This window comes from Euleptes europaea, chromosome 9 (assembly GCF_029931775.1).
Source record: "Euleptes europaea isolate rEulEur1 chromosome 9, rEulEur1.hap1, whole genome shotgun sequence".
In the NCBI taxonomy this organism is placed as follows: domain Eukaryota; kingdom Metazoa; phylum Chordata; class Lepidosauria; order Squamata; family Sphaerodactylidae; genus Euleptes; species Euleptes europaea.
In genome coordinates, this window is record NC_079320.1 from 13,325,653 (window position 1) to 13,344,777 (window position 19,125).

The following is a 19,125-nucleotide window of genomic DNA, read 5'->3' on the forward strand; positions in this document are numbered from 1 at the left end:
AAAAATCATGATCTGAAAGCAGCCCAGGCTAATAGCCGAGGATGGCCCAGGCTAGTCTGAACTCATCAGCTCTCTGCATCTAAGCAGTGTCGGCCCTGGTTAGGACTTGGATGGGAGACCACCAAGGAAGTCCAGGGTTGCTACTCAGAGGCAGGCAATGGCAAACCACCTCTGAATGTCTCTTGCCTTGAAAACTCTATGGGTTTGCCATAAGTTGGCTGTGACTTGACGAGACTTTCCACCACCAAAATGTGCCAGTGTGTGCAGACATAAGAACATAAGGAAGGCCATGCTGGATCAGACCAAGGCCCATCAAGTCCAGCAGTCTGTTCACACAGTGGACAACCAGCTGCCTCTAGGAAGCCCACAAACAAGACGACTGCAGCCGCATGATCCTGCCTGTATTCCACAGCACCTAATATAATAGGCATGATCCTCTGATCCTGGAGACAACATAAAAGCTATGCTGGATCAGACCAAGGTCCATCAACCCCAGCAGTCTGTTCACACAGTGGCCAACCAGGTGCTTCTAGGAAGTTCACAAACAAGACGACTGCAGCAGCATTATCCTGCCTGTATTCCACAGCACCTAATATAAGAGGCATGCTCCTCTGATCCTGGAGAGAATAGATATGCATCCTGACTAGTATCCATTTTGACTAGTAGCCATGGATAGCCCTCTCCTCCATGAACATGTCCACTCCCCTCTTAAAGCCTTCCAGGTTGGCAGCCATCTCCACATCCTGGGGCAGGGAGTTCCCCAATTTAACTCTGTGCTGTGTGAAGAAATGCTTCCAGACATGTTCCTGGTGAGCCTTGATTAACACAGGGATGGTCTTAGTGATAATGGGGCCCTGGGCAAAATAGCCAGGATGAGCCCCAGAATCACTGTCACCCCCATCCCCTCAACCAGAGCCAAGCATGGGGAGGCCCTTGTCCTATGTGAGGTGAGCAGGAGCCACTGCTTTAAAAGGCTCTGGCAAGAGCTGGCTTGAGATTTTTTTAAAGTGTTTTTAGGAATTTTTTTGTTCAATAGATTGCTATTTGTGTGCTTCGAAATGTTGTTAGCTACCTTCATCCTTTCTAGAAAGGCAGGCTACAGATTCTTTAAAAACATAATCTGTAGCACAAAGAACATCACAGTTTGTGTTAAGGTCTGCTAGAAGGACGTGAGAAGATTGTAGAAAAATTTAGGTTCCATTAATTTGTTCCCTTTGTTTCAGTGGACAACAGAACTGGTTCAGGAGGAACTAAAAAAGGAGAAGACATCAGCCAAACACTACTCTCCAACTGGTAAGAGTTTAGGGTTGGTAATATTTCTGAGGTTCTTTGGCTACTGTGGCCAAAAATGTGGTGTCCTCGAGCTGAAATGAAATGTCCCACATGTCTGAGAATTCAGATTTGCCTTTTGCACTTGTCAAAGGCATAGCAGCCTGGCCCTTGTAGGATTGTCAACTCTGGGTTTGGAAATTCCTGGAGATTTAGAAGTGGAACCTGGGGAGGGTGGGATTTGGGAAGGGACCCCAGTGAGGTATAATGGCACAGAATCCACCAGGTGGTGGCTGGAGATCTCTCGCTGTTACAACTGATATCCAGCCGATGGAGATCAGTTCACCTGGAGAAAATGGCCGCTTTGGCAATTGGACTCTATGGCATTGAAGTCCTGCCCTCCTCAGGCTCTGTCCCCAAAATCTCCAGGTATTTCCCAACCCAGAGTTGGCAACCCTATGTAAGGGTAATATTTGGATTTCTGAACAGTTACATGTATAATAACTGATGGTTTGGTATACTTCCTAGCTCCAGTAGAGTAGCTTACGAAAGATTTTGTTTGTGGGAGGAAAGGATGTAATATTCAGCTCCAGTAGAGTAGCTTACGAAATATTTTGTTTGTGGGAGGAAAGGATGTAATATTCAGAAGTCAATTTCATGTTTTATTATAATTCCTGGGTACCAGAATCTGGAGTAGTTCCAGATCAGGTTTTACTTATGGCTTAAGGTAAGCCATAAATTATGGCCTGCCCATTTAATGGGATGTTGTTTACTAGGTGATGTTATTTGCCTCCTTCCTATGAAAAGCTTCAGCTGCCCATTTCCACACATTAATCCTCTATTAAAGAGACAAGACATATTTTTCTCCAGGCTGTTGGCAACCCTAGGAGAGTATCTAACATAACAGAAGGGGCATATAGAAAGAAAGAAAAAAAAACCCTATAAGGAAAATTCTTCTCTGTGTGGGAAAAAGAATGCTTCATTTTAAATTGGTGTCCCTGAACTCATACAGTTCCATTTTTATTTTGAAGGTATCATACAGAAAGGTGAAATCACTATGAAGGAGGCAATTGCAAGCCAGAGGCAAGAAGGCTTTGAGTTTTCTGATATCTTTTATTTCTCCAAGAAGGGATTTGAAGCCATTGTTGAAGATCAAGTCACCCAAAGATTTACTTCAGAAGAGCCTGTCTCTTGGAACCTTCTAACCAGAACTAGCATAAACTACCAATACCTCAATTGGAAGCTGACCTTAGTATGGTTCTTTGGGTTTGTGTTTCGCTATTTGATCCTTTTGCCTTTTCGGTGAGTTAAGCCCTATTGAGCGGGACTGCATGTTTTACTTTTTTAACAGTTTATAACAAGAAATCTCCACCTAGGAATTGGCAAGTGGAAGGCATAACTGGATGAGGCTGAGATGTAAGATCGCATCTCCCCTAGGGTTAGGGTTGCCATTTCCCTCTTCGCCACCAGTGGGAGGTTTTTGGGGCAGAACCTGAGAAGGGCGAGGTTTGGGGAGGGACTTCAAGGCCATAGAGTCCAATTGCCAAAGTGGCCATTTTCTCCAGGGGAACTGATCTTTATTGGCTGGAGATCAGTTGTAAAAGTAGGAGATCTCCAGCTACTACCTGGAGGTTGGCAGCCCTATCTCCTGCTATTACAACTGATCTCCAGCCGATAGAGATCTGTTCACCTGGAGAAAATGGCTGTTTTGGCAATCGGACTCTATGGCCTTGAAGTCCCTCCCCTCGCCAAACCCTGCCCTCCTCAGGCTCTGCCCCAAAAACCTCCTGCTGGTGGCAAGGAGAGACCTGGCAACTATAATCTCCCCTCTTGTTAACTTGTATTTAAAAGTAACTCTCTCCTGTGGTGCTAGCAGAAGAAAGCTTTAGCCCTCCCCTCCTGCTATTTTCATTGTCTCCCCCTAGGGTCTCATAGTCTCTCTCCATACCATGCATAATTTTATAGACCTCTATTATATCTCCCCTTAACCGCCGTCTTTCTAAGCTAAACAGCTTTAAGCGTTTTAACCGCTCCTTATAGAGCAGTTGCCCTAAGTCAGCGGTTCCCAAACTTTTTGAGTCTTGGAGCACTTTTCAGGAGGGAAATTCTTCACAGAGCACTAATTTTCACCTGGCACCTATATACTAAACCAAATGACAGTAGTATTTTTCTTTCCAATCTCTTCACGGAGCACTAGGAGATGTGGAGCACAGTTTGGAAACCGCTGCTCTAAGTCAATAAAAGCCAAGTCAATAAAAGCAACTTATTTTATTTATTTACTTCATTTATACCTTACTTTCCTTCTCAATGAAGACCCAAATTGACTTACAGCGTTCTACTCTTCTCTGGCCGTGAGGTAGGTCAGGCCGATGGTGTGTGATTTGCCCAAGGTTATTCAGAAATCTTCCAAGGCAGAGTGGAGATTCGAACTTGGGTCTCTAAGATCCTAGACCAGTATGACTACATATGCTACTCTATGCCAACAAAAACAAACAGAGTCAATAAAATAATATTAGACACTAAGAATATGTCAATAGAAACAAGCCAGTGCATAAAAGCACGTTAAACAAACAGAGCTGTCAAATAATATTAATAAAAGTGTCCTGCAGGCTGGGAACAGACCATAAGACAGCTAAAAAAAGATGAAACTCTCTTAGTTAAAAGCCTGGCTGAAGAGAAATGTTTTTGCCTGGCTCCTAAAGGAAAGCAAGGTAGGTGCCAGGCAAGCCTCAAGAGGGAGGGTGTTCTAAAGGTGAGGTGCCAGCACTGAAAAAGCCCTGTCTCTGGTTGCCATCCCCCTTGTCTCTGCGGGTGGGGGGACAAAGAGCAGGGGCTGAGAAGCAATGATGGACAAAAATGAGTTTATCCAGGATCAATTTTTGGATGAGCAGAATTACGGTGTTTTTACCCAGCACATATGTGTTGAAATTCTTTTTATGTTTTACAGTGTCACCTTATTTGTACTGGTTTTATTTGTGCTGACATCAGGAACACTAATAGCAGCATCGTTGCCAAACAAAAGGTAAATCCGTTTCTTTATCCGCTGGCTTGAGCTGGGTGTTCTGGTTAGACTCTGCTGTGTACAAATCTGCAGCCTGCCAATTGTGAGACATGGGAGAGGCAAAGTGGGCACCAATTAAACCCCAGCGTTAGAGGTGTTGTTCTAGCTGCATGAGAAAGGATCTAGTCCAAGAACAAGCATTAAACTTCATGGTTGGATTGGGATTTCATTGTTAATCCCAGCTATAACCAGCTGACTGTTAGTTGGGAGATTCAGAATGCAATCCCAAACAGCGTCACACCCTTCTAAGCTCATTGACTTTAGTCGGCTTATGAAGGTATAACTCTGCTTAACTCAAGGGAGTGTTGGAGAAAGCTGAAGAAGAAGAGTTGGTTTTTATATGCCGACTTTCTCTACAACTTAAAGGAGACTCAAACCGGCTTACAATCACCTTCCCTTCCCCTCCCCACAACAGACACCCTGTGAGGTACAGTAGGTGGGGCTGAGAGAGCTCTAAGAGAACTGTAACTTGCCCAAGAAAGGAAAACACTAAAATACAACTTGGAACACTGCAGGTTACGCTCACCAGGTCCCTCCTGTCTTCTGGCGGGAGGTTTTTGGAGTGGAGGTGAGGTGAGATCACACGTGGGTGGCTGCGTCACCACGGTGGCGTCACTTCCAGTTTACACCCGGAAGTGCTGCATCGCAAGGGGCCTTTACCACTCAAACTCCCAGTTGGTAAAAGGCCCGTTGCGATGTGGCACTTCTGGGTGTAAGCCGGAAGTGACGTGGAGCCATGGGCAGGCGCGTGTGCACGCATTGCCCGCCGACCTTCAGCTGGTTGGCGGGCAGCCAGGTGGATTGGCAGGGGTTTGCCCGCCACCACGTGGCACTTGGCAACCCTACTGTCGGTGGATTGCTTCCAGATAAGCGATGTTCACATTTTCTAACTCTCTACACAGATACATACGCACTGCAAGGGAAGACGAGGCCTGTACACACCACAAGCGTCACTCCTCTTTCTCACCCGATCCCCCGCAACAACAGAACAGTCTTCCTGAAGGCTGACCAACTCGCATTCCTCTACGGGAGCGGGAAGTAGTGATATTCTGATTTCCAGTCCCCAACGGGGCAAGTTCTTACATGGCAGGAGGAGGTAGACTGAAATTAAGCAAGTGACCTAAAACATAAACAGCTGTCAGCATTGAACCGCGTAGGTGTGGCCCGTGTGAGCTCACGCTGGCTCAGTTCGCATAGCCTGAGGGAAAATGTGTGCCCATACTAGTCCTTAAGAAGGCTTTAACTGTGCCCATAATTAATGGCTCTGGGAAGGGGAAAAAAAGAATGAGAAAATAAAAAACATCTTGTACATCTTCATTCCTCAGAATTAGGTTCTGCTTAGGCTGCTGGGTCATACGGCTGTCTGCCCGCATTGGTTTGACATCTTCGTCGGCTATTGTTCGTTACCACAATAAGTGAGTATTAATGGGCCTCCATGGCTGAACCGGGGGATAATTTGCATTACCCATGTGGACCTGCCTTATACTGAGCCAGACCATTGGTCTGTCGAGGTCAGCACTGTCTGTTCTGACTGGTGTTGGCTCTCTGGGGTCTCAGGCGGAGGCCTTCCATATTTCCCATTACTGGATCCTTTTGACCGGAGGTGCTAAAGGCTGATCTCTGGGATCACGTCAAGCAGATGTTCTACCACTAGGGTTGCCAGCCTCCAGGGTGGTGGCTGGAGATCTCCCGCTATTACAACTGATCTCCAGGGGACAGAGATCAGTTCACCTGGAGAAAATGGCTGCTTTGGCAACTGGACTTTATGGCATTGATGTGCCTCCCCTTTCTAAACCCCGCTCTCCTCAAGCTCCACCCCTCCCAAATCTCCAGGTATTTCCCAACCCAGAGCTGGCAACCCAACTACCACTGAGCCATGGTCCATCTCCTATACTAGGTTTCACGCTGGCCAAAATGAGGATCACTTCAATTTGCTGGTTAATGACCATAATAAATTGAATTGAATTGGATCACTTCAGGATTCGAGCTTACTATTAGCATGATCAGTGGTTGTTCCAGAGGAAAAGGCAAATGCTAAGCAAGGTGAAGACTCCTATGTCGAGGTATCATTCCCATTCCCACTGTGGTAGGCAACATAATGAGGGGTTCTGTCAAAGTTAGGGTTGCCAACCTCCAGGTGGTTAGCAAACCAAAAACAGCAACAATTGCCAAAAATTAAAGTCACCTTTCAATAGTGTTATTAGAGTTTCATATACACTATATACATTGTATATACGTACAGTGTATATGAAACTCTAATAACACTATTGAAAGGTGACTTTAATTTTTGGCAATTGTTGCTGTTTTTGGTTTGCTAACTAACTGTACAGCACGCTAACGTTTGTTTACCAAACCTCCAGGTGGTGGCTGGAGATTTCCCGCTATTACAACTGATCTCCAGCCGGCAGAGATCCGTTCCCCTGGAGAAAATGGCTGCTTTGGCAATTGGACTCTATGGCACTTAAGTCCCTCCCCTCTCCAAACCCTGCCCTCCTCAGGCTCCACCCCCAAATCTCCAGGTATTTCCCAACCCGGAGCTGGCAACCCTAGGCTCAAAGATTGCTCGACCCACACTTTTCTGTTGTGAATCTATGCACCAGCAGTCACCAAGCTCAAATCAGGAAGCAATTGAGTCCCCACCCCTTGAAACGCTACTTTGTAATTGGCTGTAGTGATTTCTGTGAGAGAAATGTTACCCCCCCCCCAGCTCCCCTGTCAAGCACTTTGGCTTATGTATGGAGATTTCACCCGGGCTGATCTCAGGGGAGATCGAAGAATCTGGTTATTACAGGGATGGGAAGACCTGAGATTTGCGAGGGCTGGCTGCAAGGTCATCTCTAATGGACGGAAAACTCATGCATAACTCCAAGGAATAACAGAGAAAGACCGGGGGCAAATGTGAGTGAAAGTACCCATGCATAACTGGTCCCAGAAGACATGGTCAGTGCCTCACACAAACCCTGTGCACCCTGAAACATGCCCCAGAATCCTCTGCAATGCACAGATGTTGTGAGTGAAGAGTTCCTCTGTAGACATATTGGTTTGGAAAGTGTTCCTGGAAACTGGATAGTTTGAAAACCATTGTCATAAGCTATTGAAAGTAAAACGTGAAAGAATACTGCCTTGGAAAATATCAAATGCGGCATATCCAAAATAAAATAATCCCCATACAAAATATCTTATCTCATATTAAATGCCAGATGGCATCCGATACTCTGTTGAATATTGGATGTCAAATATAGGGCATTCACATGGGGAGATTTTGCATAGGATTTCGTGGGGCAAATTAATTTCTGCTCTAATCAGTGTGTGTGTGGTTTTTTTTTTCTATTGCAGGGACAACAGACCCTTAAATGGAGGCATTTGTGTTGCCAACCACACAACTCCACTTGATATTGTCCCCTTGATGGCTAATGAGCACTACTCTTTGGTAGGAGCTGTCACCCAAGGTGCAAGTTACTAAGGCATCATGAATGACAGAAGATTTTAAAGTCTTTTTATACATCACGAGGGTAGTACCAACGTCACCTAACATGGGGAAGACAAATGGCATGAAGGGTGAAACTCGTTTATATGGTACTCATTGTCATCTCCAAGTCATTGTTCTGAATTAGATCCCAAATGCACAGAACACAGGTTCTAGCCCACAGCAAGAATGGTAGCAAAATCAGAATTCATCAGTTTGCAGAAGAGCTTTTTGAAGAAAAATGAAAACAAAAACTCCAGTCGTTGCAGAGATGTGACAGTCCAAAGCACATGAGGCCTGTAGCCCAAGCAAGATGAATATTTGTTAACTTACCAGATAGGCCCTCTCATAGGGTTGCCAATCTCCAGGGGGGTCTGGAGTCCTCTGGGAATAACAGCTGATTTCCAGATGACAGAGATCAGCCCCCCTGGAGAAAATGGCTGCTTTGGAGGGTGGACTCTTTGGCATTATACCTTGCCGAGGTCCCTCCCCTCCATAAACCCCACCCCTCTCCAGGCTCCACCTCAAAATCTTCAGGAATTTCCCAGTCCCAAGATGGCAACCCTAGCCTTCTAATATTCCTGGTCAGCCCTAATTGGGGCCCTGTTTTGAATCGAGCGAGATCTGATGGGCTAGTGATGCCAGCTGAAAGCACTGTAATTCCCGTGCAAGTCAAGAGATAGGAAACTAGTGACCTAGGGGGGCTCAGTCTGTTGCTCAAAGGCTTCCCATTTATCCCGTCAGCATAGCTCCCCATCCCAAAGGTGTCCTTTAAGATACATTTCTTCATATAGTTCTTGGCCTGGGCAGAGGATTCCTTAGCTACCTCCCCCCCTCCTCCCCATGAGAACAGCAACAAAAGGTGTGCATAAAGTACCGATTGTGAATTTGTTCTTGACTTTCAGGTTGGTCAGGCTCACGGAGGAATAATAGGATTTTTTCTGAGTATGCTTGTTAAGACCACTCGGCATATTTTGTTTGACCGCTCTGAAATGAAACATCGTTCTGCTGTTAGAAAAAGGTATGGGAATGGGATTGTTCCCCAGTACAGCTAATAGTGCCTGGGAGGCAACATGGTGTAGTGGTTAAGAGTGGCGGACTCTAATCTGGTGAACCGGGTTGGTTTCCCCACTCCTCCACATGAAGCCTGCTGGGTGATCTTGGGCCAGTCACAGTTCTCTTAGAGCTCTCTCAGCCCCACCTACCTCACAAGGTGTCTGTCATGGGGAGAGGAAGGGAAGGAGATTGTAAGCTGGTTTGAGTCTTCCTAAATGGTAGAGAAAGTCGGCATATGAAAACTAACTCTTCTTCTTCTTCAACCCTAGTCTTGAATATGTTAATACATTTTAAATGCTTTCTTCTGGATTTTTTCCAGATTAACAGAACACACAGTTGATAAGGCCAATGCCCCAATTTTAATTTTTCCAGAAGGTAAGAAATGCCAGTACTGTAATCCATGTATTCATAGATCGCCACTGATTCCAATATGTCTTGATTTAGCTCAGTTCCCCACATCCCACCTCACTGCTTGGCAGTCATCAAGTTGTTGTGCTTGACACAGGCTTACCTGGTGCAGAAGCTCAGAGAAATCAGTTCATTCTTTCTTCAGATCTAGCTATTGTCTTTCATGCTGTTGAAACCTCAGTGCTAGACTACTGCAATGCATTTTATGTAGGGCTGCCCCTGAAGACTGCTGGGATGTCTCAGCTTATGTGGAATGAATATGATGTTGTACCATCTGATAAGTGTGAGGCTTATTCCACCAGTGGCTCAGCATCTGCACTGAGAAACGGACTACACATTTTGCTCTGAAAGTGTGAGCACATCAAAATCCGCTCCACTCTGCTTGTTTTGAACCCTGATGGCTGCCTCCCATTGGTGTCAGGGTTGCCAACCTCCGGGTGGTGGCTGGAGATCTCCTGCTATTACTGATCTCCAGGCGACAGAAATCATTTCCCCTGGAGAAAATGCCTGCTTTGGCAATTGGACTCTATGGTATTGAGGTTCCTCCCCACTCCAACCCCACCCTCCTCAGACTCCACCCTCAAAATCTGCAGGTATTTTCCAACCTGGAGGTGGCGAACCCTAATTGGCATGCCTGTAAGGAAGGAAAATTGGAAAGACTTGAAGCACCAACTTTGTCTAGTCCCCTGGAGAGAGGAGAGCTCCAACCATACCATATTCTCCCTTGGCAGACTTGCGAGCAGGAAACGGCCATTGCTGGTTGGACTTGTTTCTCTTACTTTGTTATCTCTAAGTGCCAGTCTTCCTTGCTGTCTCCCTTCCCACCTGGCAGGCAAGATTAGCTGGTCACCTTAATGACATGCATGACAGAGGCCTTCTCGCCTTTGTGCTATTTTTGACCAGGTACTTGTATCAACAACACCTCGGTAATGATGTTCAAGAAGGGAACTTTTGAAATAGACACAACCATCTATCCAGTGGCCATAAAGGTAATCTGCTGTAGCAACTGATTTTCGAATATTGGACAGACCATGCATGGACTGCTGTAAGGAGCTCTCTTACAGAGGCTTTGGTGGATGCAGAATGCAGTTTTTTTAAAAACTAAAGGTGCCCCATGTTGAAGGGAGGGCCAGTGGGGTGTAGTGGTTAGGAGTGGTGGACTCTAATCTGGAGAACTGGGTTTGATTCCCCACTCCTCCACATGAGCTGCGGACTCTAATCTGGTAAACTGGGTTGGTTTTCCTGACTCCTACACTTGAAGCCTGGTGGATGACCTTGGGCTAGTCACAGTTTTCTCAGAACTCTCTCAGCCCCACCTACTTCACAAGGTGTCTGTTCTGGAGAGAGGAAGGGAAGACAACTGTAAGCCAGTTTGAGACTCCTTAAAGGTAGAGAAAATCGGGGTTTAAAAACCAACTCTTCTTCTCAACACCACACTGGATTTCTAATGAGATATATTGAGCTACGTGCACACACACATATGAAGCCGCCTTATAGGCTATTCATCCATCAAGGTCAGTATTGTCTACTCAGACTGGCTATGGCTCTCCAGGGTCTCAGGCAGAAGGTCTTTCATATGATCTACTCCTTGGTCCTTTTAACTGGAGATTCCAGCAGGTAAACCTGAGACCTGCATGCCAAGCAGATGCTCTACCACGGATAAAGAACATAAGAACGTAAGAAAGGCCCTGCTGGATCAGCCCAAGGTCCATCAAGTCCAGCAGCCTGTTCACACAGTGGCCAACCAGGCTCCTCTAGGAAGCCCCCAAACAAGACGACTGCAGCAGCATTACCCTTCCTGTGTTCCACAGCACCTATAATAGGCATGCTCCTCTGATCCTGGAGAGAACATAATATCATAAGAAAAGCCCTGCTGGATCAGACCAAGGCCCATCAAGTCCAGCAGTCTGTTCACACAGTGGCCAGCCAGGTGCCTCTAGGAAGCCCACAAACAAGACGACTGTAGCGGTATTGTCCTGCCTGTGTTCCACCGCACCCAAAATAATAGGCATGCTCCTCTGATACTAGAGAGAATAGGTTTGCAGCATGACTAGTATCCATTCTAACTTACAGCCATGAATACCCCTCTCCTCCTTGAATATGTCCACTCCCCTCTTAAAGCCCTCCACACTGGCAGCCATCACCACATCCTGGGGCAGGGAGTTCCACAATTTAACTATGCGTTGTGTAAAAAAATACTTCCTTTTATCTGTTTTGAATCTCTCACCCTCCAGCTTCAGCATGTGGGATGTATATTTTATACATTATGTGTATGCAATATATCATTCATGCATGAGTGATGCATGTCCATCATCTGCTATACTGTTGTGAAACCCCCCCCCCCATTGGGGACTAACCAAGACTAAGCAGGAAACGGTTTTTATGAGTGATAAAGGTGGTATGAAAAATATCTTGTAGTCCATGGCGTATTTAGGAGATTATAAGCATTCAGATTGTCTTGTCTCTTTTGCAGTACGATCGCTTGTTCGCCGATCCATACTGGAACAGCAGTAAACACACCATGACAGAATATGGGTTTCGACTTGGAACCAGCTGGGCCTTCGTATGTGATGTGTGGTACTTGCCACCAATGCACAAAATGGTAATTTTCAGGAAGTAACTGAAGACTGGCATTTAATTGGTCATTTAAAGATGATAATGAGTACCATATATTTTTCTTTTTTCCAGATTTGAGTTCAGTAGCACATTAGAGATGAACAAGTTTTTCTGGGTAAGAGCTTTTGAGAGTCAATGCTCCCTTTGTCACATTATCTGATGAAGGGAGCTTTGACTCTCAAAAGTTCATACCCCCCAAATTTTGCTGGTGTCTAAAATGCTTCTGGACTCGAATCTAGCTTATCTTGCTACAGAGGCTATTTAGCTGCCCCTAAGCCTATCTTCCCTGCTCTAATCAAGCGGATTACATTCTGCATTTACCTCTGCATCCTGACCCCTTTCTTTGCAACACCCCTCCCACCTTCAATCTGGGATATAAGGACTCAGGCATTTCTATTCCTACTTATATCTAGCAAAGTGACTCTCGAAAGCTCATAGCCCCCCCAATTTTGTTGGTCTCTAAGGTGGTTCTGGATTCACATCTAGATTTTCTACTGCAGACCAACATGGCCTGCCCTCTAAAACTCCCTTCTTCCAGTTATCTTCCCAACAGCCCTGTAAAGTAGTTCAGGGTGAGAGAGTGACTGACCCAAGGTCATCAAGTGAATTTCATAGCAGAAGTTGTGATTTGAACCTGGAGGTCCAAAAAGGTAGGTAGCCACGTTTGTCCTTAGCGTATCCAAAAATGCACATGCTGTCTCTTGAGAGCCACTGTGGTTTAGTGGTTGGAGTGTCAAACTAGGATCTGGAAGATGCAGATTCAAATCTCCACTCTGCTATCTAGGTTGCTTGGTGTCCTTGGCCAGTTACGTTCTCTCTTAGCCTAACCTACCTCACAGGGTTGTTGTGAGGGTAAAAATGCAGGAAGGGAGTACACTGCCCTAAGCTCCTCAGAAGGAAAGGTGGAATAAAAATGTACAAATAATGAGGGTTTGAAATATAAAGAATAAATATCTGATAATCAATTTGCTAATCCTACTTTTGTCAATCACTGAAATATTTAAGCCAAGCAAATCATGCAGATGGTAAACACCTTGCTTTGTTGCAGGAAAACGAAGATGCAGTCCAGTTTGCCAACAGAGTAAAATCCGCCATTGCTGCTCAAGCAGGCTTGATGTCACTTCCTTGGTGAGAGGCCGATCCAATCGTAACCCAGTAGGGTTCATCCCAGGGTTGCCAATTCCACGTTTGAAAATTCCAGGAGATTTGGGGGTGGAGCCTGGTCAGGGCAGGGTTTGGGAAGGGGAGGGATCTCTCTGTGTAGGGTTGCCAGCTCCAGGATAGGAAACCCCAGGATGGGGGTGGAGCCTAGAGGAGGCGGGATTTCAGGAAGAGAAGAACTTCATCAGGGTTTAATGCCATAGAGTCCTCCTTCCAAATGAGTCATTTTCTCCAGGGGAAGTGATCTCTGCTGTCTGGAGATCGGTTGTTATTTAGGTAGGGTTGCCACCTCCAGGTTGGGAAATACCTGGAGATTTTTGGGTGGAGCCTGAGGAGGGCGGGGTTTGGGGAGGAGAGAGATTTCAGTGCCACAGAGGCCAGTTGCCAAAGTGGCCATTTTCTCCAGGTGAACTGATCTCTATCGGCTGGAGATCAGTTGTAATAGCAGGAGCTCTCCAGCCACTACCTGGAGGTTGGCAACTCTCTATATAGGCAACCTTCAGCTCTTTGGAAGAAGGGTGGGAGTCCAATATGCTACACAGGTAGCATTGGCTTACAGCTTTCACTGATTTGGAACACCAGCAGAATTGTTTCATATTGAAACTTGTTCTGCGCTTTTACGGCAGGCTCAGCTATGAGTTTCAAAAAAGACAAGTGTTCGTGGGATGAAGCATAGGGCCATTATGAAATACAAAATGTATACCTTCCTTCCTTGACTCCACCCAATTTCTGTTGCTGGTCCCTGCCACTAATCTGTTGTGCTTTCATTGGGTCTGTTTAAAGGCCTGCTAAAACATCACCTCTTTTTATGGGACTTTCTCAACCCGGTCTCTCCCCTGGACTGTTTTCCTTCACTCCCCTTCCCTTGTGTGATAAGCTCTTAAATGGTAAGCCTAAGGGTGGGGCCTTATTTTCAGATACTGTAGGACAATAAAGTTACACACCTTCTGTAAATCTGAGTCATTTATGATTCCAGTAGCTAATGCTTAACCAATAAGAAAACATAGACTCAAGAGCATATGTGAAGCGAATGATACATTTATTAAAGCACAGTGTAGATAACAGATAGATGAGATGACTAAGCAAATTATATCTATCTCTATCTCTATCTCTATCTCTCTCTATATATATTTGCGTCAAGTCACATCTGGCTTATGGTGACCCCTGGTGGGATTTTCAAGGCAAGAGACGTTCAGAGGTAGTTTGCCATTGCTGGCCTCCGCATATTTGTTGGAATATTTGTTGGAGGTCTCCTATCCAAATACTTACCAGGATCGGCCCTGCTTAGCTTCTGGTAAGATCAGGCTAGCCTGGACTATATAAGGGAAGGGACTTCAATGCCATAGAGTCCAATTGCCAAAGCGGTCATTTTCTCCAGGGGAACTGATCTCTATCGGCTGGAGATCAGTTGTAGTAGCAGGAGATCTCCAGCTAGTACCTGGAGGTTGGCAACCCTAATGATAGGCTGTGGGTTTGCAAGCCTTATTATACCTGATCCCCATTCCCCACCCACAGCATTAGAGAAGAAAGCAAACCATCAAAGGCTTTGTCGTAAAGGCTTTGTCGTCCACACAAACTGCTACGTTCTCTCTTACTCCATTTTAGGGACGGAGGACTAAAAAGACAAAAAGTCAAAGATTCTTTGAAAAAACAGCAGCAGAAAGAATACTGCAGGATAATAATGGGGAAAGAATCCAATGTATACTCTGAAGGGCTATTCACCGGTCAAAATGTAGCTGAAGACCCCAGCATTTGGGGCCCGGCTGAGCCTGCCGAAAGAAACTGAGTCGCTTCTGATGAAAGTTATTGGATGTGAACGCTGCTCTTTTCCACCTGGGCTGGCTTTCTTCCCCGCAAGAACATCAGTGGCAGTGATGGAATTGGCCGAAGGAGGAGAGATGACCATTGGCAAGATGCCCCTGATCGTAATTGGCTTTTGTTTTGGTTGGCCATCTAAGGGCTTGGGCCAAAGGGCATTATGAAAAGGTGGATAATGTTCATATGTCATTTGAAAAGGGATTGCTTATTTTCTAATATATTTTTTCTTTTGATGGTTGACATGACATGCAATCCTCCTCCGTAAATCGGTCTTTCAAAAATTGCAATACAGAGAGCAGATCAGCCGTCTAAGGGCCGAACCAAAGGTATCGCTAGGAATCTGGATCCTTAGATATGAGATGCAAAAATCAGCAGTGTGTCTCTGTGTGGGTCCTATTATGAATCAGGGCCACAGTGCTGGAGATGGAAAAGTTTAAGATTTCCCGCCAATATAGAGCCAACATGGTGTAGTGGTTAAGAGCTGTGGTTTGGAGCAATGGACTCTAATCTGGAGAACTGGGTTTGATTCCCCATTCCTCCACATGAGCTGCGGAGGCTAATCTGGTGAACCGGGTTGGTGTCCCCACTCCTACACACAAAGCCAGCTGGGTGACCTTGGGCTAGTCACAGCTCTCTTAGAGCTCTCTCTGCCCCACCTACCTCACAGGGTGTCTGTTGTGGGGAGAGAACTGTAAGCTGGTTTGATTGTTCCTTAAGTAGTAGAGAAAGTCGGCATATAAAAACCAACTTCTTCTTCTTCTCCTTCTCCTCCTTTGTCAAAATGGCAGTCCTCCTGACTGTTTTAAGCCTGGTAGGGAGATGTAGCAAAATGTTATATCAATCTTTTTCCCCTCTCAAGGCTTAAAATAGCTGGGTGTGTGTATCTTTGTGTGTGTGTGTGTGTGTGTGTGTGTGTGTATTGTAATTTCCAATCAGGGAAGAGTTGACTTCCCCTTTGCCAGCACTGCCGCCCCGATTTGTAATTTATTTGCTTCATTTATGCCCTTCCTTTCTCCATAGTGGAGACCCAAAGTGGCTCTCATCATACCGTTATTCTCCATTTTAGCCTCACAACAGCCCTGCGAAGGAGGTTAGGTGGAGCGTGTGTGACTGGCCCAAGGGCACCCAGTGAGTTTCCAGGGCAGAGTAGGGATTTGAACCTGGGTTTCCCAGACCCTAGTCTGACGCTCTAACCACTCCAGCACACTGGCTCTACTTTGGGGTCAGGAATTGTCCTCCAGGCCAGATTTGCCAGGGGTCCTGGAATTTGTTTGTTTTTGCCTTCCTCTGGGCACAGAACAGGGGTCACTGGGTGTGTGTGTGGGGGAGGTAGTTGTGAATTTCCTGCATTGTGCAGGGGGTTGGACTAGATGACCCTTGAGGTCCCTTCCAGTTCTATGTTCCCCTCCTTCCAGCTGAATATTCCCACCCTTCTAGCATCACTTGTGGTTCAGGCCCTTAGACCACACTTTTACAGAACCATCTAGTGTAGGATTTGCCAGTAAAATCTTTTATTGTAACAACGCCCCCAACATTTGTTCAAACATCCATTTATTGCTGGAATTTGGTGGTATGCTTAATAACACGGCACCAATATTAGCAATTTTGCACACTGCGTGGAAAACAGAAGGGGGGGAAGTAATGGAACTTTAATGTATACCAGTTGCATTGTAGATGGATTACGATGGGTAGCCATGTTAGTCTGACACTAGCAGTAGAAAAGAGTAGGAGTCCAGTAGCACCTTAAAGACTAACAAAATTTCTGGCAGGGTGGGAGCTTTCTTGAGCCACAGCTCTCTTCTTCAGATACAGCTAGAATGGGTCAATTGCACTGTATGTTACAATTTCATTGCACTGTACCTTGTAGTCCAGCCATAAGAGGGAGCTGTAGGGCCTCGATCAAACCCCAAAGACCAAGTCTGGTATTGTGACGTTAATTTTAAAATACCAGGTCGGGTGCTCTAATCTGTGTGTAAAATAAGGAACATCCACAGGCGTGTATGGAAGGACAGTGTGAAAATTAGCTATGAACATTTTATTTGGAACTGTGATGTTTTTTTAAAGAATGGTTATTTATTTTAAAAATTAAACTTGTGAGGTCGCATTGACCTATGTCCTGTATGATATTCCCTGTTCTGTGGTTGGCGAAGTGACTTTGCCCCCTTTCATTTCATTATTGTTATCATCTAGAAAATCCTCTGAATGATGTGGTATTATGTAAAGCCAGATCCTAGGCATATTTGCTGGGAATGAAGGCCTGATATGTTCAATGGGATTGTGGCCTCCTTATGCTACATGCTAGCCCCTTAAGGTTGGAGAACGTCTTATACAGCAGCCTTGCTGAATTTAAGCATATCTGGTTAGGAGACCTCCCAGGAATCTTATGTAAGCTGCCTTTTGTTCCTTGGTGGGGAAAAAGGCTGGGATAGAAATGCAAAAATAAATAAATAGCTGCAGGTGATGAAATCCAAAATACTGTGTGAAAATAAAGACAAGAGAGGCCAAGGTACAGACATGGCATCTTTTTAAATGTCAGCATTCCTCTCCCTTAACTAAGTTACTCTTTGATGAGAAGGCAGGCAATGCCCTACCAATGAACTTTAGCATCTTTTATGACCGGGCTTTGGCAACCGCTTTCGATAATTGTTCATCATTAGGTCCAATTCCAGCGTTGAAATCACCAGCAACTAACAACTTTGCACTGGGATAGGATGTTACTAACCTTTCAACTTAAACCCCTTTGCTTCCTCCAATTATTCAGAAAGGTATTTTTAAAAAATCTTTAACAGGTGGTAAATAAACTGATATTAATATAAAGGAATCATTTTAAATTATTTATATACACAGTTAAGGCTAATGAATAAAATTCCTTTGGCTCTAGTAAGGTACATTGTAATGTGTTAGAAATAAAACAAGCCAGACCTGATTTTGGGCAACCTCAAGTGCTACGTATCCTGTTAAACAGATTTCATTAATCACCTAAGTTTCCTGGAGTAATATAATATGGATTTTTTTTAAGGTTCAACATCAGGTGTTTGGGCTTTAGATATCCAACTGGCTATATTCCAGGATAATACCTTCACTTGAGATCCATAGAGTCAATCTTGAAGAAGAAGAAGAATTGGTTTTTATATGCCTACTTTCTCTATCACTTAAGGAAGAATCCAACTGTCCTACAATCACCTTCTCCTCCCCACAACAGACGCCATGTGAGATAGGTGGGGCTGAGAGAGCTCTAAGAGAGCTCTGACTAGCCCAAGGTCACCCAGCAGGCTTCATGTGTAGGAGCGGGGAAACAAACCCAGTTCATCAGATTAGCCTCCGCCGCTCATGTGGAGGAGTGGGGGATCAAACCCAGTTCTCCAGATCAGAGTCCACCGCTCCAAACCACCGTTCTTAACCACTATGCCACGCTGGCTCTCTTGTGATATCTCTGTAATAATAAACGTCTTGTTCGTATACAACTACAGCTGTTACTATTAGATTTATGTACTATCACTTCAGGCTCTGCAGGTAAAAGGACCTCTGTCCATTATCGGTTAGTAATCGGTTGAGAAGGGAAAGTAGATTTTGTCGACTATAGTTTTATTTTAAAAGGTGTTTGCTAATTGGGAAGGAATTTGGCACAATTTCTGTTACTTTTGGCTGAGGAAGCCGAAATCGCTTTCTCATATGATCTTGCTCACTTGCAGTCAGGGAACAGAAAGACGAAAAAAAGATGAGCCTCAATAGGTTCTAAAGCTGCAGTAGTATTTAAATCATAGCACCTATTTACAAAAATAGCATCTTGATTGTGTTTATCGGCTGACTCAGAGGTGGCATACTCTTTCGTATTATTTACATCTGAGGGCCTCATAATCTCCTTAGTGGAATTCTGGGGCTGAATAGGAGGAGGATTCTGGAGCTGTAGATCATTACAAGCCCTGACCTGGATGGCCCAGGCTAGCCTGATCTCATCAGATCTCAGAAGCTAAGCAGGGTCAGCCCTGGTTAGTATTTGGATGGGAGACCACCAAGGAATACCAGGGTTGCTGTGCAGAGGAAGGCACTGGCAAACCACCTCTGTTAGTCTCTTGCCATGAAAACCCCAAAAAGGGGTCGCCATAAGTCGGCTGCAACTTGACGGCACTTTACACACACACACGCACAGATCATTACAAATCCCTTCTCCCTTGAATAGAAGCATTACTCTGAGCCTGTGAGTCTTTTCCTTTTTACCTCCCCCATATTAGGCCTTTGAGAGACAGAGCGGTGAAGATTCTTATTGGCC

At 45.2% G+C, this 19,125-nt stretch overlaps 1 protein-coding gene across 1 annotated transcript; it reads left to right on the top strand.

Moving 5' to 3' along the window:
* Nucleotides 1-872: 872 nt before the first annotated feature.
* LOC130482920 (glycerol-3-phosphate acyltransferase 4-like) lies at nucleotides 873-14,823 on the top strand. Its single transcript, XM_056855797.1, has 10 exons — nucleotides 873-947; nucleotides 1,224-1,293; nucleotides 5,673-5,745; nucleotides 7,667-7,760; nucleotides 8,702-8,817; nucleotides 9,172-9,227; nucleotides 10,164-10,249; nucleotides 11,734-11,862; nucleotides 12,925-13,004; nucleotides 14,643-14,823. The coding sequence occupies exons 1-10, from the start codon at nucleotides 873-875 to the stop codon at nucleotides 14,821-14,823; spliced, it is 960 nt and encodes a 319-aa protein (XP_056711775.1).
* Nucleotides 14,824-19,125: the final 4,302 nt, after the last annotated feature.

Excerpts from the sequence above, each read along its gene's own strand:
- LOC130482920 (XM_056855797.1), top strand. The coding sequence starts at position 873 with ATGAGCCCCAGAATCACTGTCACCCCCATCCCCTCAACCAGAGCCAAG. Across the intron at positions 5,746-7,666 it reads ATTGTTCGTTACCACAATAA|GGACAACAGACCCTTAAATG; the intron begins GTGAGTATTAAT and ends TTTCTATTGCAG. Across the intron at positions 10,250-11,733 it reads TCTATCCAGTGGCCATAAAG|TACGATCGCTTGTTCGCCGA; the intron begins GTAATCTGCTGT and ends TCTCTTTTGCAG.